The sequence below is a fragment of the Ursus arctos genome, unplaced genomic scaffold (genome assembly GCF_023065955.2).
Source record: "Ursus arctos isolate Adak ecotype North America unplaced genomic scaffold, UrsArc2.0 scaffold_5, whole genome shotgun sequence".
In the NCBI taxonomy this organism is placed as follows: Eukaryota; Metazoa; Chordata; class Mammalia; order Carnivora; family Ursidae; genus Ursus; species Ursus arctos.
The window spans coordinates 17,439,643-17,463,860 of record NW_026623067.1 but is presented as its reverse complement, the minus strand read 5'-3'; the positions used below and the strand labels follow the sequence as shown (position 1 = coordinate 17,463,860).

General features: G+C 38.6%; 1 protein-coding gene across 27 annotated transcripts in view; it reads right to left on the bottom strand.

The window, feature by feature from the left end:
* The window catches only part of COMMD10 (COMM domain containing 10), a 286,085-nt gene that overhangs the window by 226,393 nt on the left and 35,474 nt on the right, over nt 1–24,218 (bottom strand). For all 27 annotated transcript variants that reach the window (XM_057307469.1, XM_057307465.1, XM_057307459.1 and 24 more), the window contains exon 5: nt 22,374–22,484. In XM_057307469.1, coding sequence (XP_057163452.1) covers nt 22,374–22,484 — 111 coding nt within the window. The remainder of the gene's footprint in view (nt 1–22,373; nt 22,485–24,218) is intronic.

Here is a 24,218-nt window from a genome sequence, read left to right as displayed (position 1 = left end):
GCGCACTGCCAGTCTTTCTGACTTCCTTTTCTGCTACCTGCCAGAGAAACCTTGCTGCTTTTAAGCAGCATACCCGAATGGGTCAGGGCCACCCCAATAATCTCCCTGTCTTAGGTCAACGGACTTGGGACTTTACATTTCTTTAAAAGATAATTATCTGTTTAAGCTAAAATAATCATAGTGTGAGGTTTATGACATATGTAAGAAAAATGTGTGACAACAACAGCAAAAGGCCAGGAGCAGGGAAATGGTAGTAAATACTGTTAAGTTCTTACCAGCGTTTGGAACCTGAGGCAAAAAATTATGTGCGCCATTCACATATCTGAATGCATACTTTAATGGTTAATATTTTTCCAGAACATTCATTGAAAAACTGAAGCTTGTAACATTTTAAGTTTAAATATTTTATAACAACAACGGAATTTGTTGTAACTTTACTTTCTTGGCTTTAAAGAAAGAAAACTCACCAATAATATTTTTAAAATCTACTTCTTTGCTTATGTTATTTTCTTTTTCTTTTTAAATTTTATTTATTGGTTTATTTGAGAGAGAGAGAGTACAAGCAGGGGGAGCAGCAGAGGGAGAGGGAGAAGCAGACTCCCCGCTAAGCAGGAAGCCTGACTCAGGTTGATTCCAGAACTCTGGGCTCATGACCCGAGCCAAAGGCAGACGCTTAACCTACTGAGCCACCCAGGCACCCCTGCTTATGTTATTTTCAACTGAGGGAAATAACAGGTGAAACAATTTCTCCTGACCAAGTGCCAATGTTAATTAACTTTAAATTAGCTTCAAATTAACTGAAACGGCTTTGACAGGACACCACTGTGACCATTACTGTTAAAAAAAAAAAATTCTGGGGGATTAAGGAGTGCACTTATCATTGTGAGCATGAGGTGATATAGGGAAGTGTTGAATTACTGTATTATACACCTGAAACTAGTATAACACTGTAAGGTAACTAACGGGAATTAAAATAAAAATTAAAAAATTCTCAAGGTCACTTATACATTGGGGTAAAATTGCAGTAAGCAAATTTCATGAACCAGTTTTAGAAGATCCAAACACCATGCTGATTTTATATTAGTTATTAATACTGCATGCTGCTAAAACCATTTCGGATGAAATTTCTACAGGACTTAGTCTATTTAAGAACCAAGTCAGTGGCTATTTTTTGAAAGAAGTATTCATAGAAAACAACTTTTTTCTGGTTAGAAATTCAAAATTTGAAGACACTTCATTTAACTTTTCATAACTTCATTACAAATGTGAAATCAGAATGCCTATAATCTCCCTAATTTTTATATTTTATACATTGTTCCATAATAATTTATACTCTAATCTACTTCTAACTTCTTTGTTTTTATTTTAAAACTGAGCAGGTATATTCATAACTCTTGCCAAAGTCCTGCATTCATCAAACATTCAAAGTTCTATTCTCATTTGTGGTAAACAAAGGGATAAGCTTTCTCTTAAGCATACAGCTTTTTAAATTTTTCATTGTAGAATCTTATTGACTTTTTCTACATAAAGTCACCCAGCTAACACAATAAGCCCAAATGGTTACCCTACCTGCAGTGATAAAAGATTCTGCAATCCTGACAGAGGATACCAAGACAAAGAGTAAGTTCAAACACCACTACTATAACTAATCTATCAATAATGTATTTAACAAATCAGTATATAAAGTACTTGATAATTACCCAATACACTCAGCTCAAGGCTACATGCAAGCCAGATTATAATTTAAAATCCAGCAATTTTTAAAAGATACCAATTATATAGCCACAAATTCAAAAGACAGTCCACTGCATGAAGACTGCCTACCAATGAGGTACTAACAGAAAACGCTGACAAATTTATAGGCTTGTACTATCAATCTGTATGAGTGAGCCATTTCCTCCACAATGTTCTGATGGTACATATTCTTTGATCTTATATTTCTAAATATATAACAAGTTTCCTTTAAATATTCAAAATAGCGCATGTATTCTAGTACCCCTAAATTTGACATTATCTCTAAAGATGTACGCAGCTGTTTAGTGACTAGCCAGCGTCATTCAAAATGCAACAGAATTGGATCCGGCTTTTTGCCTGAGTGTTTACCTAGTATTCATTTCTGATTTAAGTTCAAATGCTCCAAGGAAAGAAAAGAAGGTTACTAGCACCAAAGAAAAAAATTCAGTAAGGTCTTACGACCGACCTAGACATCCCTTAAATATTTTCTTCCAATTGCTGTCAAAGAGCAATCTAGCCTAAAGATATTAGGATATTTGCAAATTCAAAGAATTATCTTCTTTATGCCTTCTACTTTCACAGCCGGCTCCACTTTTGGCAAAACTCAGTAATGGCCTTGTAAAGAGCAGGGCATTTCAATTTTCCTGTCCTAACCTTATCTTTAAAGGATAAAGATACCCATGAACTGAACTGTACTGTAATAGACACTTTTACATTTCCTATCATATTTAATTCTCGGACAAACCTTGTTAGGTAGCTATTATTGTCCAAATTCTCAGATTAGAATTTGAGCCTCTGAGAGATAAGTCACCTTTTTGAGATTCTTCAACTACTTCCTTCCTGAGAGGCGAAAAGCGTGATTCTGAAACCTGAGTTGTTTTCACTGCATATCAATGCCACCTCCGAAGTCCTTAACCTTACTCGCCATTGTCCGTCAGATCTAATATGGAGTCATTTATGAGCTGAATGGGAGAAACCACTTCACTCAAGCCCTTTATTTTGGACAGGAAAGCACCAAGATGAGGGAGGTGAAATGCTTTTGTCCCAGAACACACAGCTAGTTAATAACGAAGTCTGAACCGTCTCTGCAACAATACTGACGTGGGAAAACAAAACAAAACAAAACACACCCACAAATAGTAATCTTCAACCCGACCTCTTAAAATATAATAAATTAAATGTAACAGTTGTTCTCAAAATTTCCAGGTCCTAATTTGTTAGGATAATTGACTTTTAGAATTATTCTTATACTAATGAACATGGGATGTTTTAACGCCCTGGAATGAAGAAAAATAAACAGGTGATTAATATTGCTAAGATAAATTGAGGCAAACCCCTACTGGACAGAGTGGCATAAGTTGAGTCTACAAGAGTGAAAACCATGGGGGACAGTCATATCTGAATCTAAATCCAATTAAAATTACTTGGCTGGTATCAACAGAACCCAGCTCAATACATGTATTTGGAGGAAAACAGAGACTCCTATTAGAATTCGTATTCTTCAAACTGGAACTTACCAGGTCAACATACTCACACTCCTCCCTGTCAATTTAAGAATCAGTGACTATCACCTTCACGACCTTACCCCTTCCCTTTTTCACTGGGCACACAGAATGTTTACCTGCAAGATTTCCTAGCAATATATTTAGCTAACAAATACGGAATACCAGTGAGCTTCTATTTAAGAACCTTTTCTCTCTCCTAACAGGCTCTAATACTATAAATCAGTAGGAGGTTGGTAATAGGCAGGAGACTTTCTTAATGAACACAGCAGTGCTTTTAAATTCTAAGAAATAGGAGCCTGAAGACTCTGAAGGCATAAATAAGTGAAACATCTGAGAGACAAAGCACGTAGAGCACAAGTCATCAGGTAACAGGGGGTGACATGATAGCGAATTTCTGTGAATTCAGCTATTGTGATTCCCTTACATGACTTCAACTATACACTTTGCAAACAGAGAGAGAATTAAATAATGCAGGCAACTAGGCCCACCGTTTCCCTGAATGAGCGTAAGTCCTGGCATGAGGTGGAAAATGTCAATCTTCAGGATCTCAGTCAACGCGTGCTGAGGACCCAGGTGGGCTGACAGCAATTCAAGTGCTACGTGTTCAACTACCGGCAAACTGTTCAACAAACTCCGGAAGGATAGTAAGATGGCTGACGTCGGCTTATTTGGGGATGTGACGCTGGGATCCAGTGTGGCACGTTCCTGAGGGACTCTCTCTGCCTAGGAATAGTCTGGTCTCTGTGAGACCACCGGCACCTGCACGGCCTTGGACTCTAAAACGTGTCTCTCCATAAGTTGACGTGCCACTGTGCATGACAGACAAAAAAGTGGCCACCATTCTTTTTAACATTAATGTGCAAAAAGAAGACTAAGAAGTTTTGTGGGAGAGGCTGGCAGAAATGAGTCTGTAGGACTAATAAAGGTGGTCTCCGAATCCACTGTCAAGGTGATTTGGGTCAATTTGCCAAATGAACCACTTCATGTACGTTAATCAATGATAAAGTCTTGACTGTGTGAAAGAGTTTTTATGTCAGAGCTTCAAAAATTACCTAAAAGGACGAGTAAACCAAACTTCCCCCAAAACAATAATGGAGGTGAAAAAAAGCACCCTCCAAAAGCAGGTCAAGTTGGCCCTCTGTCAATTCCCACAATCAGCAAGTAGACATACCAGTCAGGAAATGCTTCTGCTTTTATGTAAGTCACTACTGCTAACTTCTGAGATCACTAACAACAAGCTGCTAAACACAAATTTCAAGATCTAAATCCACTATGCCCCCGGCCCCCAGCAACTAAGTAACAGGTGAGAGAGAATTAGATTAAAAAAAAAAAAGATAAAGTATGATTTCTACTTCTTTCCATTTTGGAGGGGAATTATGTTTCCTGAGCCTACCTGCCATCCGGGCACTGACAAAATTTACAATATGGTGAGCCAGCAAGTCAGCTTGAGGCTGGGTGAGTGGCTGGGAAGGCCAGTTCCCCCAGGACACGGCCTGGCTGCCCGGGGCCCGAAGGGCTCAGTCGGTATTTCAGCTGACCTGTTAAGCTACCTGCACTTCAGTAGAGGAGCTATGCTCTAGAAACATTCGGTACAGACTGTTTTCCTACCAGAAACTCTCAGATTCTTTAGTACTACTAGTACTTTATCACCCAGACAGCCCTGCCAGAAAAGAGCAGGACCAATTCTCAGTCTGATCTCTATCAAGGTCATTCTCTCACTCCGCACACTTGGCAAATGGAAATAAATCACCTACCCTCAGGAGATTTTCGTGGCTCTCAAAACAAAATGTTTAAGAGCACGATAAAACCGTAAAGACTGTGAGAACAGGCACTAGCCATGGACCTCACTGAAGACAGGTGGCAAAGTAATCATTATGGAAGCATGGTGGCTACTTTATTAAATTGTAAATTATTTTCAGTCCTCCTGGGCAAATAATAGAAAGTGACTCACTGTTTACTAACTTCAAGGGTCCAATGAGACAAAGCATAAAAGCACAAAGAATAATACCTGGCATATATTAAGTGGTCAGTAAGTGTTATCTATTATCATAATCCTCTTGATTATTTGAACGTGGTAGGATCGGTGTAGCCGTTGCTGGTCTGTGCACTGCGGACACTGAGATTTGGCTTTGATCAGCTCCCCCCACCCGGGCTAATCAGAATTCGACAAGAGACAATTACAGAAGAGACAACGATGCAGCTCAGCCACCTGCAGGTTTTATACACTATTCATATACTATTATGAAGAAATGAGATGCCCCTTCGGCCTCCAAATTGGCCCTGACTCATATTCACTGACACGAGGCAACTTAGGAGGCTGCTTCTGAACATAAACCAAATTTCTTTATGAGTCATGTTTTATCTTTTTTTAGGAATTACTATTAAGTAGGCCCCATTTTAAACTGTATTTTTATGCTTTTTCTGTATCAACCTATAGGATACTCCCCATCTCCAGAGATCACCATTCAAGAAACAGCCAAAAGATATAGGATTAGGTAGTACTTCATTCATAAAATGCATCATCAAAGAGAAGCACAGGTGCATGTACATGGCAGCAGTATTATTAAACAGTCACTACCATGCCAACCTAAAATGCCTGAGGAGGCAACTCTGTAACTTACAACTGACGACACAGTACGCACTCTCAAAGCTAAGAAATAGAGGGCACCTGCCTGGGTAGCTCAGTTGGGCGTCCAACTCTTGCTGATCTCAGGGTCATGATAGCAAGGCCCACGTGGGGCTCTGTGCTCAGCAGGGAGTCTGCTCAAGATTCTCTCTCCCGGGGCGCCTGGGTGGCACAGCGGTTGAGCGTCTGCCTTCGGCTCAGGGCGTGATCCCGACGTTATGGGATCGAGCCCCACATCGGGCTCCTCCGCAATGAGCCTGCTTCTTCCTCTCCCACCCCCCCTGCTTGTGTTCCCTCTCTCGCTGGCTGTCTCTATCTCTGTCGAATAAATAAATAAAATCTTTAAAAAAAAAAAAGATTCTCTCTCCCTCCCCCTCTGTGCCTCCCCGGGCACGCTCTCTCTCTCAAATAAATAAATAAATTCTTTTAAAAAAAAGAAATATATAAATTTTTCTACTCATCTGTCTAGAGCAAAAAGGCCTGACAAATTTTCACAGTTCGATCAAACTACTTTAGGTACATGCTTACAATTTTCTTATTTTCTTATACTTTGGAATCGAAAGAAGTCAATACACCTTACAATCAGTTAGTTGAAAAGTAGAAAAAAAAAATGGCCAAATTAAAGTGGGGATGAAAATCTTGAGTATCACCTAATGAGGCTGCAAAGCTTCTGCTTTCTCATTTTAAAATAAAAACCATCCTATAACTAGCAACCTATTTTTTGTAGACTACTTCTTATCTTATCACAGCATTAACAATTAAATGATACCATCCTCCTCCTCCTCTCTTCACCCAAAAAGATAATTACAGTATGCCTGCCTCAAAGGAGTGCTTTGAGGCTCAATGTTTGCAAAGAGTTTTGAGCCCTGTAGCTGAGAGCTACTAAGTAAATACAAAGTATTGTCAGTGAGAATGGTCAAATAAAAGCGAAGATGATTTAACATCATAGAAGATTACACTGATAATTGGCACATTGCCATGCTACCCCTGTGGACTTGTTCTTTCAGAGCGCATACGCTATGAAAGGTCACTGTGGGTGAAAAAAAAAATCCCACAGGGAGTTCAAGTAGCCCACAAGGCAGTATTAGCAATTACGGAAGCAGTATTCTTCCTCTGCATTCATTTGGGAATCCTTTCTACTAATTAAGAGAAAAGGAACGGCGATTTGTTCAAAATAATGCCTACATACAATTCAATCTCAACGGTTACAAACTAGAAATATGGTAATACTGAACAATATTTTTTAAAGAGCAAACTATTATACGAGCTATCAAGCCAGTACTCAACTTTCTTTCAAGATAATATATTCCTCAAAACATTTTCCAGGATAATTTATGTTTCTAACACAAGGTTAAACCATAGCACTGCAAATTCAAATTCAATTAATATTAAGTACCTACTATGTGAGGCTCGCTCTAATAGGCATTTCGCTGACGTTATCTCAATTAATCCTATCAATAATCCTAACAGACAGGTATTACCAGCCACATTTTCAAATTGGGAAATATGCTGCAGAAAGATTCAGGTTCTTGCCCACATTCTAAGAATTGAAACAGTTTGGTCACTTTCAGTCCACTGTCCCCTCCGTTATGTCAGACTAGCACCTCTTCTGGCTGTGCTAATAATCAACCCACCCATCTTTTAACCTCACTGGGTCTGAGTTTTCTGAGTAAACTCAGAAGGCTGAAATATTCCTGAAGTCGGGGGGGGGGGGGGCGCCTCGGTGGCTCAGTCGGTTAAGCATCCGACTGTTGGGTTTGACTCAGGTCGTCATCTCAGGGTTGTGAGATCAAGCCCTCGCATCATCTCATCGGGCTCAGCGGGGAGTCTGTTTGAGATTCTCTCTTTCCCTCTCCCTCTGCCCCTCCCCCAGCTCGCACTCTCTTGCTCTTTCTCTCAAATAAATAAATAAATCTTAAAAAATACATATATTCCTAAAGTTGGTTTCCCTTATTCTCTTTCTTGATCTCTAATTTATTGTTTTAATCCAATTCAGTGGCTCCTAACACATTCACAGCATTGTGCAACCATTACCACTCTAGAATTCCAGAACGTTTCATCAGCCCCAAAACTCAAAACCTTTAAGCTGTCACTCCTCTAGCTTCCCTCCCCCCAGGCCCTGGCAACTGCTATCTGCTTACTGTTCCTATGGATTTGCCTATCCTGGATATTTTATATAAATGAAATCACATAATATGTGAGTTTTTGGGTCTGGTTTCTTTTAGTAAGCAAACATCTTTGAGGTCTATCTACACTGTACCTCGTTTCTTCTTATGGCTCATTAATATTCCATTGTATGTATTAATCACACATGGTTTATCCATTCATCCACTGATGGACATTTCGGACCTTTTGGCTACCGTGACTAGTACTGCTATCAACATGCACATACATGTATTTCCTTGAGTCCTTCTGGGTACATATCCAAGACTGGAGTTGCAGAGTCATACGTTAATTCTGTGTTTGAATTTCTGAGCAACTAACAAAGTACGTTCCACAGTGGCTCAACCCCAGCAGCAATTACAAGGGTCCTAATATCTCCCCATCCTTACCCCCATCTATGTTCTTTCTTTCTCCTCCTTTCTTCCTTTTCTCTTTGTAATTATAGCCAACCCAATGAGTGTGAGGTGATACCTCACCGTAGTTTTGATTTGCAATTCCCTAATGACTAATGGTGTTGAGTATCTTTTCATGAGCCTGGCGGCCATCTGTATATCCTCTTTGGAGAAATGTCTATCCAAGTCCTCTGCCCATTTTTTATTGGAGTTGTCTTGTTATTGAGCTACAGGAGTTTTTCAAATACTGTAGATACAAAACCCTTGGCAGATACATGATGTGCTAATATTTTCTCCCATTCTTTAGGTTATCTTTTCATTTTCTTCATAATGTCCTTGATGCACAAAAGTTTTTAATTTTGATAAGTCCAATTTATCTTCTTTCTTGTGCTGTTCGTGTTTTTGATGTCATATCTAGCAATCCATTGCCAAATCCATCTAAGATCTCTTTTTGCTGGAAAATTCCATGAGCCTTTACTCATTCCATAAATAAAGTTGTACCTGAATAACTCTCCCGTTTTACTGCTGAGAGTTACAAAAGGGTTATTTTGTTGTATTTATTACACTGTCCTTACTAAGGAAGTGGCAGCATTTTAAGTTTGGATAAAATTATCTTGTTAAGATGGATGCGCTGGAACTCCTTGGGATAAAATGGGTTATCTCTGAAAGAAACTATACTTCTTCTCCATTATAAAGAAGAAAGGAAGAGGGGGAAGAGAAAGAGAGAGAAGAAGAGAGGAAGGAAGGAAGCAAATTCTCTGTTTGAGAACCTCATGAATTAACAAATAAACACACACAAATTTAAAAAACATTCCAACACACACCCTGATGTTTACAGCATTATCTGTAAGAGCCAAATTATGGAAGCAGCCCTAATGTCCATTGACTGATGAATGTGTATATATATTTGCAATGTAATATTACTGAGCCATAAAAAAGAATGAAATCTTCCCATTTTCAACAACATGGATGAAACTACAGAGCATTATGCTAAGCAAAGTAAGTCAGTCAGAGAATGACAAATACCATATAATTTGACTCATATGTGGAATTTAAGAAAAAAACAACTGAGCAAAGCGAAGGAAGAAAAAAAAGAAAGAAAGACTGAAGCAAACCAAGAAACAGACTCTTAACTACAGAGAACACATGGATGGTTACCAGAGGGGAGAGTGGTGGGGGAATGGGAGAAATGGGTGATAGGGATTAAGGAGGGCACTTATAATGAGCACCAGGTGTTGTATAGACGTGTTGAATCACTATATTTTACACCTGAAACTAATATTATACTGTGTGTTAACTAACTGGAATTTAAATAAAAATGTAAAAAATAAAATAAAATAAAAATAAAAAATTTTAAAAAGACGTTCCAAACTATATGTCCAAACATGATAATAGCCCTGGAAAAGAGAGCTTACTCTGCAATAAAAATTCATTACTCTAGCAGTTACTAGAATTCTAACACATGCAGCATTTCTAAGATCTACTTCCCTTACTGTAACTAGCCAATATGCTAGTATCTACCCAAAGGTTTAAATATGGCTTCAAAAGGAAACGTATTGCTGAAGGGTTACTAGAAATATAAACCCTACTTACCAAAGAAAGAAAAATAAGAAGATGGAATATGTAAGCAATAGAATATTCTGCAGCCATTTAAAATGATGCTGCTGAGCGAAAGTTCATCTATTGACAATGAAAGATATTTATAATGTAACGCTCCATGGTGGGGAAAAAACGTTTATAACGTACTACTTGGCAAGCCACATGCCAATTAAATATCTCATTCCAAATTATTATCTTTAGGTAGGACTGCAGCTAAATTTTATTTTCTTGCATTTGCTAATGTGTCTACAATGTAAACTACTCGCATAAATTCAGAAAAGTACAAAAGAATTTTTAATTCCTTAAAAAAAAAACAAAATTTATATGGGGGCGCCTGGGTGGCGCAGTCGTTAAGCGTCTGCCTTCGGCTCAGGGCGTGATCCCAGCGTTCTGGGATCGAGCCCCACATCAGGCTCCTCCGCTAGGAGCCTGCTTCTTCCTCTCCCACTCCCCCTGCTTGTGTTCCCTCTCTCGCTGGCTATCTCTATCTCTGTCGAATAAATAAATAAAATCTTTAAAAAAAAAAAAACAGAATTTATAAACAAGAATTTCTTTTTACACATTCACTTATTACATTTTATCTGCACCCCATGTATGTGATTTGTCAGCTATGTGTTTTGATTAACCACAACCACAAAACAAATATCTAGTGTTTCACTGATGTTACAACAGCACAGTTCGTGAGTATAAGCAAATGTTATGTATAGAAACTCCAGATAATAACAAAACAATTTTTTTAAAGATTTTATTTATTCATTTGACAGAGAGAGAGACAGCCAGCCAGAGAGGGAACATAAGCAGGGGGAGTGGGAGAGGAAGAAGCAGGCTTCCAGCAGAGGAGCCTGATGTGGGGCTCGATCCCAGAATGCCGGGATCACGCCCTGAGCCAAAGGCAGACGCTTAACGACTGTGCCACCCAGGCACCCCAATATCTCCTAAAATTTCTTTTTTTTTAAGGATCTTATTTATTTATTTGACAGAGAGAGAGAGAGGCAGTGAGAGAGGGAACACAAGCAGGAGGAGTGGGAGAGGAAGAAGCAGGCTTCCCAGCGGAGGAGCCTGATGTGGGGCTCGATCCCAGAATGCTAGGATCACGCCCTGAGCCGAAGGCAGACGCTTAACGACTGTGCCACCCAGGCGCCCCAACAAAACAATTTTTAAAAACAAAATAAGACATTGTGAAAAGTGCATATAGTCTGTTAGGTCATTCATTAGTCAGGGATCAAAACTTTTCTGAAACAAGTTACCAAGATTTTCAGAAATAAGATTATATTCTGTCCCTTTGTTTCTGCCAGGAGCCAGAGGTGGGGCAGGCGGTAAAATGAGGATAACCCTGCTTCCCCAGCCCTACCGCTACCTCTTTGTTCATCTAAAGGCCCCAGTTAGGACATGTTCCTGCTGCTTATGAATTTCATTCCCCATTATATAAGGTGACTGAGCGGGACTCCTCTCTGCGCACTGACTCTCAGACATGTCATCTAAAGACAGACCAAAAACAGAACTAACTAGTGATGCCCAGTTGCTGCTACACACAAACAGGGAAATATCCATGGACTCAGAGTGACGAGGTATCTGGGGTCGGCCACGGTTCCAGGTAAGAGCACGGGTGACCCAAGATCTGAGGATCTGATTAAGTCCTTAAAGCACTTTATACACAGACGTGAGATTTTTTTTAAAGATTACATAGTGTTGGATGATAAGTATTAAGGACAGGTGAAAAGCTAAAAACAAACAAAAAACCAACATAAAGAGATTTTAGATGAGAATGTATTAGAAAAACTTTTATTTCCGTAATACCACGAAAGCAGTCAAGAGTGCCCAATACTTTGCTCTGAGAGGAGAAATATCTTGTAAAATAAAAGTGACTCCTCTTCTCCATATAAGTTTAATTTCCTCTAAATAATTCTTATAAAAAAATTTGAAAGAAACACAATTTACATAAGCCATTAAAGATATATTTAAGCATTCATATGGCAACTTCACAGCAAAAATGCTTAAAATCTCATTTAAACTAGGCCAAGAGGGGTGCCTGGGTGGCTCAGTTGGTTAAGCATCTGCCTTCGTTGGGCTCAAGTCCTGATCCCAGGGTCCTGGGATCAAGCCCTACAGTGGGCTCCCTGCTCAGTGGGGAGACTGTTTCCCTCTTCCTCTCTGCCTCGTCCCATTGTGCTCTCTCTCGCTCACTCTCTCTCTCTCAAATAAATAAAATCTTTAAAAAAAAAAAAAAAAGACTAGGCCAGGGAAAAGTGTTTGTAAACTTTTTCTTTACCAAAATTTTAGGACTGATTCAATACCCAACAATGCAATTTACTCATGAGAAAACTTAATCCAGCCATCTTTACTGTGTCTTGAATCTAAAATTTATAGTGCCATCCCAAAATTAGAATGCTAGATTTAGAAAAGCAATTCAGAAAATCACCAATGATGTTCAAAAGCCAATAAATTCAATCGAGATATAAAACATTCACATTTTAATTGATTTCTAGTTATAGTATCATTGTATAGAGGGCTCGTTATGAACTACTCCAGTATTTTCCAGCAGATGCTGGGTATATGGTCAACCGAGGAAGCAAAGGTCAAGGAGCACCCACTGGCCACACTTTAAGAACTCCTGCGCTATACAGCAAATCTTCATATATTTGGACCAATTCACTTTCCAAGTTGATACAGGGGTAAAAGTTCAGACAAGACCAGATATTAGGTTTTATTTTTATCTACTTCTCCCTCTTAAAGGATATGCTATACACCAGACCAAGCCTTAGAAACCTGAAGATTCAAATGAAAAAATCACTGAGTGATCCTGGAACTAATGTGTCCATCTGAGGGTGCTTTGTACCACAAACTACTCTGGGAAGGCTATGGCCCAGGGTTCCAGTTCTGTTTCCAGCCAGTTCCTCTCCATCACCCCACCCCCAACACATATCATATCCTCACTTTCCACCTGACCCCGATTCAGAATCACTCCTCTGTGTGTGTGTGTGTGTGTGTGTGTGTGTGTGCGCGCGTGCGCGCGCGCCATCCTTTACTCCCTTTCTCCCCTCATCTGATACACCAGGCAAAGATGAAACCCTGATTAAATCCAATTATCCACCTGTTCCATCTCTACACCAGAGCAACTAAAAATGGATCAAGAACAATGTGCAATGGGGCGCCTGGGTGGCACAGCGGTTAAGCATCTGCCTTCGGCTCAGGGCGTGATCCCGGTGTTATGGGATCGAGCCCCACATCAGGCTCTTCTGCTATGAGCCTGCTTCTTCCTCTCCCACTCCCCCTGCTTGTGTTCCCTCTCTCGCTGGCTGTCTCTCTCTCTGTCAAATAAATAAATAAAATTAAAAAAAAAAAAAAAGAACAATGTGCAACCTTCTAACAGTTCTCATTTTAAATCCATGGCCACAAATCTCACACAGGCAATCAGCACTGTTCAACACAGCAAAGTAGACTAAAATACCCAGTTTGTTCATTTTCCCCGTATCCAAAATACTCTTTCATACTTTCTCCTCTGTTCCCAAGCCTCCGAGACCTACCCACTCCCCCAACGAACGACAGCATGGAGAAAACAGAAGCAGGGACACAACTTTCTCTAACACCCAAAACTACCTACCTCACCCACACTCTTCCTTACTTCCTATTACAACAAATGGTATGTTCCCACTCCCATCACAGTCCAACCCTTCCATTCCTGCTCTGGATCTCGAACCTGCTCACTTTCTCAGGGAAATGATAGCCGTCTCTGCCTGCGGTATCAATTCCACCGCCCCCCAACCCAGGGATCTGCGATATCAGCGTACAAACCTCCTCTCCCTTGGTGCTCACTAAATCCACACCCCCTGCACTGACTATCCTATCTCTATGCTTTGGAAGAGTTACTTCTATGGTGGCTTTCACTCTGCGTCCTCATATTCTCTCCTCAGTTTAATCCAATCAGGTTTCTCCTTCCTCTCAAATGTAACTGAGATTACAATTGTCAGAGTTATTAGAGAAGTCCATCAGATCAAATCCCTCACTCACCTGTCTGTTCTCTTTCCTGACCTCTCAATAGCATTCGATACTGCCTTCCATCTTAAACATCTACTCCTGCCCCCAGACAGTGTTCGCCGATGATCTCCATGGTACTAAATTCATTTTTTTAAAAAGATTTTATTTATACATTTGACAGAGATAGAGACAGCCAGCGAGAGAGGGAACACAAGCAAGGGGAGTGGGAGAGGTAGAAGCAAGCTCCCAGTGGAGGAGCCTGATGTGGGGCTCGATCCCAGGACTCCGGGATCACGCCCTGAGCCGAAGACAGACGCTTAACCGCTGTGCCACCCAGGCGCCCCTAAAAGGTATTTCTAAATATATTCTATTATAGTCTATATATTCTATTATGTGAAACACTATAATTATCAACTGCCTCTGGATACGAAAAGTTAAAAAGGTTCCAAGGCTAGGAAAGACAAACAAGGGTGATATTATTTGTTCCCCTAACTTTGGAATCCCACAACATTTTTAAAAAGAATGTTAGTAAAAAGATGATATTTTAATTTTGAAATGCATGAACTTTCTGGAGTATTCTTTGAAAGGATTTTCTCCCCCAAGACTCTGTTATCATTTCCTCCACATGAATACTCCATTCCATCACACTCTAATTGTATATCAATATTCTGCTTGTCTTTACCCATCAAAGATAGTGTCCAAGGCAATATTTTTTTTAGCTTATAAAGTCCTACCATGGATAATTGCAGAGTTTCCATGAGGGAGCCCGAAATATGAAAAAAGTTTACACACACACACACTCTCTCTCTCACACAGATACAAGGGGGTTCACTGTGATAGCAAGGAGCTATACATATATGATTGGAACCCATAAATGTACTTGAATATATAAGGTCTTTTAGAAAGTCCAATTGACCACAAAACTAAAAAAAAATACACTAAATTGAGGGAAAACATTTTGTATTGCTCTTATGTAGAAAACATGACACGTGAAGGACATGATCATTGAGAAACTGATCACAATGAAAAAGGACACAAAACAAACTTAAGGGTCAGAAAACTAGAGCCACAAAGCCTTAGAAATACTTAAATAAATTTGATTCCAAAGAACCAGGCTTTGTTCCCAGAGTATCTGAGCAATTATCTCACAAATAAGGGCTGTTTCTATTTTCTCGAACTGCTGGAGTATTTGATCAAATTGCTTCTGTATGTTTTATAATAAAATAAAACCTGTATAACAAAAGCTTGTTTAATTTGTACACTACTGGAATACAGAAATTATTAAATAGAGGGCTCTCTAGTATTACAGAAGTGCCTGAGCTTTTCACTGGTCTCTTAAAATTATCCAAAGTAATTAATTAACTAGTTACCGAAGAACCTATATTTGAGATAGTCATGTTACACCTTTCTCCAGAAGCTCTTAAATCCTTTGAATGCAACTTCTGAGTTTCTGTGTGTGTTTGCAAAATAACTATGGAAAGCCATTTATCAAACTAAAAAGACCTCCTTTTAGGTTACGACCTTTTCACCTACTAATTATACTCCTGGGGAATAACCCTATATACCAAGGAAGCTTCATTCATTCATCCATCTATCATTCAGTAGATGTTTCTTGAGCACCTACTCAGTGTATACAAAGATGTTTATCACAATATAATAGGAAAATACCGGAAACAAACCCATTATCTGACAATACAGGAACTGTTAGAAAATTAAAGTATGTCATAGCCAAAGCACAATGCAGTCATTTAAAATATATTCATGGTGAGTTTGAAGCAATATGGAAAAGGTTCTGCAGAGTTAAGTGAAGAAAGGAGTTATACATAAAATCAAAGAATTCATAGGATCACACTCTCAAACTAAAGTGTTCGCAGAATAAACACCAAAATAAAAGAGATCAAATAGATTGGCTGTATCTTGGGGGTAAATCAATGAGTTTTTCTTTATATCTCTGGAATTTTCAAGGTTTCTATAATAAAAATACACAACTTATGTAATGAAAAAACCCAAAATTTTTTTAAAAGAAAGACAATATTTATCAATAATTTCATTTGACAAGAAAAACTACTGACTTGTCTTCAAAGTTCTCTGAACCTCAAATAACCGTTCCAAATAGTACAAATGAGAATTAGGATCTCGATACAGAACTGCCGGAGGCAAAGCTCATTTTATAAAACTGCTCATCAAAAATCAGTGAGTAAAAAGCCCAAGACTTTCCAGAAAGTTTCTTCAGATCATGAGGGAGCATGTTGTAGAAAAGGTAATAATTGCTTATCAAAATGGAAAAAAAAATTTCTGATTAATGAATGAGATTATCTTCTCATAACCATATCGAGTATTGAACAGTAACAATAAAACCTCAATTCTTGTGTCTCGGCCAAATATAATCACTATTTTTTAAAAAATCACTTGTAAGTTAAGAGATCCATAGGAAAAAACAACTGGAAGGTCCTATAGCAAAACCCAACAGTGTTGTGGCTATTGGAATTATACTTGGTTTTAATTGACTTTTTCCCCTACATTTTTAAAACATCCATTATAAATATACAGCTATTATACAAGAGAAAAATAAACTGAAATTATCAAGGAAATACGCTGAAATTTATGCACTGTGTGGATTAGATTTGTAAAAATATAACATTTGTAAAATTCAGACCTGTTCATCAGAGTAGCTCAGAGAAATCTGAAGGTCCTTCAAAATCAGTCAATACAAACATCACTTTTAAGTAGATCAAAATACTTTTTAAATTTCTAACACAAGAGTTCATAATTTGAACAACATACGTATTTTCCCTTTACTAAGATATCTGTCATAAACAGATCTAAGGATGTTTTCTTTTAAATGATATAGCCTATTTCTTTGTTCATAAGGTATCAGCATCAATGATGCCATGTACCTGTTATAGTGAAGTGTGTTCATAAATGGAGCCTGTACTGAACTGAAATAACATCAAAACAAATTACTACATAAAAGTGTTCGGTATCATCTCCTGTTGACTTACATTGTAAAATTATTTCGGCTTAAAGAAAAAGGAAACTTAGAATCCATATACCTCTCACTTTATGGAGAACAACAACAAACAACGATAAAACAATCATCGCCTAGCAGAACAGCTTTCAGGGGCGCCTGGGTGGCTCAAGTCCTTGGGCGTCTGCCTTTGGCTCAGGGAGTGATCCCAGGGTCGCAGGATCGATCCCCACGTCGGGCTCCCTGCTCCGCTGGGAGCCTGCTTCTTCCTCTCCCACTCCCCCTGCTTGTGTTCCCTCTCTAGCTGGCTGTCTCTATCTCTGTCAAATAAATAAATAAAATATTTAAAAAAAAAAAAAAAAAAAAAGAACAGCTTTCGGGGCGCCTGCGCAGAGCGGTGGGTTAAGCGTCTGACTCTAGGTTTCCGCTCAGATCCTGATCTCAGGGTCCTGGAATCGAGCCTGTGTTGGGCTCCGAGCTCAGCACGGAGTCTGGGATTCTCTCTCCATCTCCCTCTGCCCCTCCTTTTCTCTCTCCCTCTCCCTCTGTCCTCCCTTCTCTCTCTCTCTCAAATTAATTAATTTTTTAAAAAAAAGAACAGCTTTCAGCACCCTCAAGCATATACATATTCCAGGATCAACTACTAAATTATTTAAAAAGCAAAAAGATACAGTATCTTAGCAATGAATCAAGCACAAGGCTCCGAAGTAGAATTGTCTGGTTTCAAATCCTCGTTCTGCTGTTTTATAGTTGTATAATCTGGGAGAATAATTTAATGCGTATGTGTTTCCATTTCTCCATCTTTTTTATAAAATAACGATAATAATAAGAATTCACACCTGAAAGTAGTTTAAATAAAGGAGGAGATACCACGCCTAGCACAGAGTAAGCACTAAAACAGGGTTTCCCCTCCTTTCTCTTCACTCTAAAAAGAATTTGCCATCTATTTTGGAAATAAGAATAAAGGTCTCTAACTCAAAAAATTGGTACTGGAAGTCCTAAATTCACTTGAAATCATAATTGCTCATCCGTAAAGTACCATGTACAACCCGAGCATAATCCAACTTAACATTAAGATAAATGGCAGTTCCCTTTCAAGGTGATCCTTATCCCAGTTGTTTCAAAAGAAGAAAAGAATGAAACACAAAGATTCTTTCTTAAAAGATGTACCAAAAAAATTTAGAACCACCGTACTAACAAAACATGATGTAACTGCAGTTACTGGCGAAAATGCAATAATGCACGCTTAATAGCAAAATTTAAGTATTTTAGTGTTTTTAGAATATTCAAGGTTAAAGTGTTTTGATTATTCAAAATTACCGCCGTTTGTTAAGTATAAAATTGCTCTTCTCTATAAATAAGGAAATTTCAACTGTCTATGATTAGCCTGGAACTAGTTACACTATATAACTTATTAGAGCCATTCAACTATCTTGGGGATTATTTTGTTCTCTTTTCTCATAAGGAAATTAGTAAGAGTGACAGAATGTAACAAAAACGCCAATAGTGTTGAAGGCTTTTTAATACACTGCATGTTGGCAAATAATCATAAAGAAATTAACAAACAATGAAATCATAGTGATTTCATTTATTTGTTCTGTACATATCTGATTAATAGGCATTAATTTTGTTGATGGAAACAAGAGAACTCTATTGTTATATACAGATTAGAAATGTGAACACTTAGCATTTCCCACAACTACTGACTTCACACATTATTTTGAATGTTATTTCAAATAACACTGTAAATGCCAGAGGTTAGGTAAGCAAAGAGCTCTACTGCCCTCTAATGAAATAAACCAGAAAAAAAAAAATCCTCATTTTGAAGTATCTTGGAACAGGAAAATAATCTTACTTTGCTAAATGCAGTAGACAAACACTAAGACAATTAACTGCAAACAACTAAAATATATATCAAAATACTGTAGGAAAAGCTACAATCACCCAGTTTTCATGATAAAATTAGCAGCAAAACAGGAAAGCCTTGAGACAAGAACGTTCCAAGAGAAAGGAGACCAGTACAACAATGCTATCTAATGTGATAGCAATTAAAACTTCACTGCAGGCTACACTTTTCATGTGTATGTTGGAAGTGAATGAGAAGAAAGACTCTTAGAAACCACACGCTTTGGTGAATTACAGGAAGTTTTCAGTTCAGCAGCTCAAAAGTAAACACCATCAAAAATAGTCTCATAATTTTTACTGACTAATCCTCTCAGAATTATTTTAATGCATGTATATTTTTAGGATAACTGCCCTGTGTCATATACACTTAAAAGAATTTTATTTAATGCTTCCTGTTTTAAACGCATGCCAATTTCATCATATGGCAACCGTATTCTGTGATCTTTGCATCATAAACTAACAGCTTTTCATGGTTCTTTGAATAAAAGCTCTGCCTTCCTTTAACAAACTTGGTATTTAAAACATGCTCCATATTCCCATTCCTTTCATCTAATATTCCAACCTGTCAAGAACTCCCAAACTTTCATTCGAGTACAAAGAATAGAGTACCAGATCATACAAAAAGAGACAGAGAAAGTAAACAAAAAAAAAAGTACACTTCCCAGCAGCAGCTCACTGAAAGAACAGAGGTGTGGTAGTCAACTGTTCCTTTTTTTTTTTTTTTTTTTTAAGATTTTTATTTATTTAGTCGACAGAGATAGAGACAGCCAGCGAGAGAGGGAACACAAGCAGGGGGAGTAGGAGAGGAAGAAGCAGGCTCCTAGCGGAGGAGCCTGATGTGGGGCTCGATCCCAGAACGCGGGGATCACGCCCTGAGCCGAAGGCAGACGCTTTAACCACTGCGCCACCCAGGCGCCCCGGTAGTCAACTGTTCTTAGAGCTAGGACACACATCACTTGCAGATGGCAAGTGTCTGTGCAGGCTGACAGGGTAGACACTTCATTAAGTGTCTTCTGTTTAGCAGATACAAGAAACAGGGGCCAAATCGCCACAATGTTATAGGGAAGATAGGCAATACGGACAAAGAAATTCACTTAAGTCTGCATACAAAATGAAGATATCCTTTACTTTTTTTTTTTTTTTAATGTATTTATCTGAGAGAGAGCAAGAGAGGGAGAGGGAGAAGCAGACTCCCCGCTGAGCAAGGAGCCTGACGCAGGGCTGGATCCCAGGACTCTGAGATCATGATCTGAGCCGAAGGCAGACACTTCACCGACTGAGCTACTCAGGCGCCCCTGAAAGCATCCTTTGCTTTTGTGTGCTACCGCTCTTCTTCCCAAAGGTCTGTTTGCCCATGAAAATGGCATCCAGCTCTACAAGTTGTAAGGATAAACAAACGTTCATCGAAAATTTCAAACGAGCAACGCACAGGAAAATCTAATGTACTAAAGCCTCTATTTCCAATGAGTTGAATTTCACATCTGTAGAGATTTTCTGAATAATATGAATTAAAAACATGACTCTTTTCCTAGAAGCATTACTCATTCCTTTCTATTGCCTAAAAGTGTAACTGACACATAAACATATTTTGAAGACATAATAAAGGAGCGGGGAGGACTCATGCATCCCAAAGTCAAGCCCTTGCCCAAGCCATGATACTTAGAGTGTACCGGATATATGGTAAAATAGTACCCGTCCCACCTATAAATTGCATTCAGCTACTCAGACATAACACACGGTAGTCATGAGAAATGCAACAGTCAAGGGGTACGGCCCCTTGGAGAATGTATGCATGTGTGTATGTATGTACCACGTCGGCAGGTACATACGTGTGTTTTCACTCCGAATAGTCCCAGTCTACGCCAGAGAGTTCCAGGTTATTATGTTACACCTACAAGAATGCCTTCTCTACCTAGTTCATGGGAAGAAAAAAAGGACTTTCCAGGCTGTCCTTTGCCTCCCCAATTCCCAGTTAGCCTAAATATGAAACACATAATCAAATAAAAGAGGGGAAGAAGGCAAAGAAAGGGAAAAGATTAACTCCATCAGGAAGTCTACTGTCAGCTTTGGTTTAAAACAAAGACAGTTATTTATTCAGCGGCCAAAAAACATTTCATTGATGAGGAGGAGGAAGAGGATGGTAGCAGCCTGCACTTTTTGAGCAGTTAGCGAAAACTAGGCACTGGACTACGCACTGCATACACTGGGCGTCTACTCTTCATGTAAACCCTGTGAGACGGGTAACATTATCCCCATTTTACAGGTGAAGAAACTAACACTCATAAAGATTAAGTAAATTGCCCCAAGCTACATTGCTCCTAAATTCCAGAACATATATAATATACCAGTCAGTTCAATTCTTAGCCACTAAATTTATATTATTTTACATATTATTATTTGTATTACATTTATTAACTTAAAATGTGTGAAATGAGATACTTTTGAAACACTGCGATGAATTAATAAATTATATGCAGTAAGACCCAACTCAATTGCCTAAAATTTTGTAGACACGGAACGTGGGCTAGGTATTGGTCCTGCCAATATGGAAGACAAAAATGTGCATGATATAATATATAATGAAAGTTCTAACAAAGAAGTAATAATACTCCCATCCTTCAATGCCCATTATAACCCATAACATTCTCCCTTCATTCTCTGATCACATCCAGGCATAGTAATCTCTCCTTCCTCAGATCTTCCTACCTCATTCTTACCTCTATTTTATTTGTCTTAAAATGAACCAAAGTCTCCTTCATTTAGGGGGAAAAAGTCAGTCCCCTTTACCTATCTTAGAAACATAAACAATTACAATAAAAATACAACAAACAGCTTTTATTGGTATCTTAAATACATATTTCTCTATATGCTCCAGCAAAAAAAATACTCCATGCCAACTCTTTAAATTTGATAGCATGCTCAAGCTTCCTGAAATTAACACTAAAGGAGACATCACCAAGCCGTAAAAGACGAATCCAAAATCACCAAGTGGTAAAAGACAAATTCAAAATTCTATTTTGCAAGAACTGGGACTTAAACACAAGTGCTGCACACAAGTGCTAGACACACACACACACACACACACACACACAAATACAACTCATGTTACCTTCATAATCCAGGCACTGGCTAGACAACAATATTCCCTCTAACATATGTATGCCGCTTAAAACACCCAGAAATATCCACAAATATCTGAATCATTGAAACCTTACTTTTATTTGGCACGACCAAGTTTTCTCATTGCAGAATTTAAAAGGAGACATTATGAAATGCCCTTGCAAGAAAGGCACCTTGCAAGACAAGATACTTCTTCAAATGGATAATAAAGCGATGTCAATCTGATATCAAAAACTGTCACAAATAAAGAGCTGTCAATTCGTTAATCCTTGTTTAATTTAACTGTGTTTAAATTTTCAATCCAGGGGGCAAAACCTCACTTACAACAAAGTACAAGACCTAGTAAACAAACTACACCGTTTCAATGAGAAGATACCATTCCTTACCTTTGAATCTTCATTGCTCACTCCTAGCTGTAACACGGCCTGCGGAGATCTCAGTTTCGCTTGAGCAGAGTGAGCCATCTGAAGGTTAAGCTGCCATCCAACCGTCTCAAGCTATAAAAGACAAGTACAGACTGGAATCAGATGGTCCAGAAGGAAGACAACAGTCAACTTGAAGCAAATCTCCCATCCACGGGAATGAACACGGATGGCCTGGACTTTGTGGAAAGTCAGTCCTGGTGCTCCTTCAACCTGTATATTCTGCAAATCCTCTCTTTGGGCTCATTACACTCGCCTTGTGCCATGCCTGTCAAATTCAACAATAAAGCTGGTCTTCGAATACACTGTATTCTAAAAATAGAGGTCTTAGACTAAGCAATGAAGTACACTAAAAAAGTCAATGGCTTTTAAGTAGTAAATTACTATTTTAAGATACTATATATTTAAAGCCAATGATTTTTAAATAGCTAGAGATTCTAACTAGCACTTTAATGACCTCCCATTATCTTTCAAAACCGTATTAGGTAGAATACAGGTAAGACTTTTTGTTTGTTTAAATTTAGAGGAAAATTGAAGTACCCAGATGGTAAGAGGTTCACACATTTAGACACAGTTAGTGAGACTGGAAAAGAGCCAGACAGAGAATTGATATTTACTAGTGAGCAGGTGTTATCATGCTTTCCAAAGTACTCTAACTTATTCTGGTTCCCGGTTATGACAGAAACTAATTAGAACATTTCCTTTGAACTTATTAATTAACACAACAGCAGAATTTAATCAGGTAAGGGAAAAATAGTCAAGACAGACTAAAACAGTTTAAGCTTTCTTTTAAAACATTAAACGGCACAAAGGTAGCTTTATTGAACTTGCCAGACAATTGGTTTCTCTAACGTCACAACTAGAAGTATAATAAAGTTCTAGATTTAATTTGCAGTAAATCTCAAGTATCAATATTTAGGGAGGACTGTGACATGCAACTGGGATATGCCTCTGACAACAGGGCCCTAATCACCGACTTAGTAAAAGTCCCCTAGCTACACTGGTAAGAATGGCGGGCTCATGACAATTTTTTTACTTAACCAGACATACTAACTGCTAACGTGAAAGACCGTTCAACAGCTAGAATCACAGCAGTGACTCAGAGCCAAACTGGAAGGAGAGCAACGAAAGTATGATCTATTCGAGAGAGGATGTGATGAGAAAATAAAGATACAGTCCTGTTCTTTTTGGCACTGAACATTTGAGGGGTTACGGGTAAAAAGAGGGAAGATGTTGCACGGACATAATCCACAATCCCGTAAGGAAAACTTCAATTTAACAGTGCATGTTTAGTAAGGATCCCGCACATACCGATCACAGTAAGCGCAATCTCTAATCCCAGCCCGCCACTACTTTCAACGGTCATGTGCAACAGACCCACCAATGAAACAAGAAAGAGCACGCCATAACGACTCTTATATAGCCAAGCATTTTGACACAGGTCACTGTCTTAATTGAAAAGCACCTGACTCAGATGGTATTCACATGAACCTATGAGATACTGTCTTGATCTTATTTTACTGATCCTATCCCAGCCCTCAAAGCACTTAAAATAAATATTAAGTGAATGAATTAAAACATACCCTCGTTGTGCCCAGGAATTTGCAGAAATGAATGTATCCTTAGTCGCTGCATAAAGGTAGTAAAGGAGAATTTACAAGAGCCCTGAGCTTATGCTTCGGTTCATGCTTCAGCTGTCACTCACTAGCAATGGGACCACGGTTAAGTCACAACCTATCAAGACCTCAATTTCTTCATATAAAATGGGAATAAATCTATCTGAACTATCTACTTTCCTGAGTTACTGGT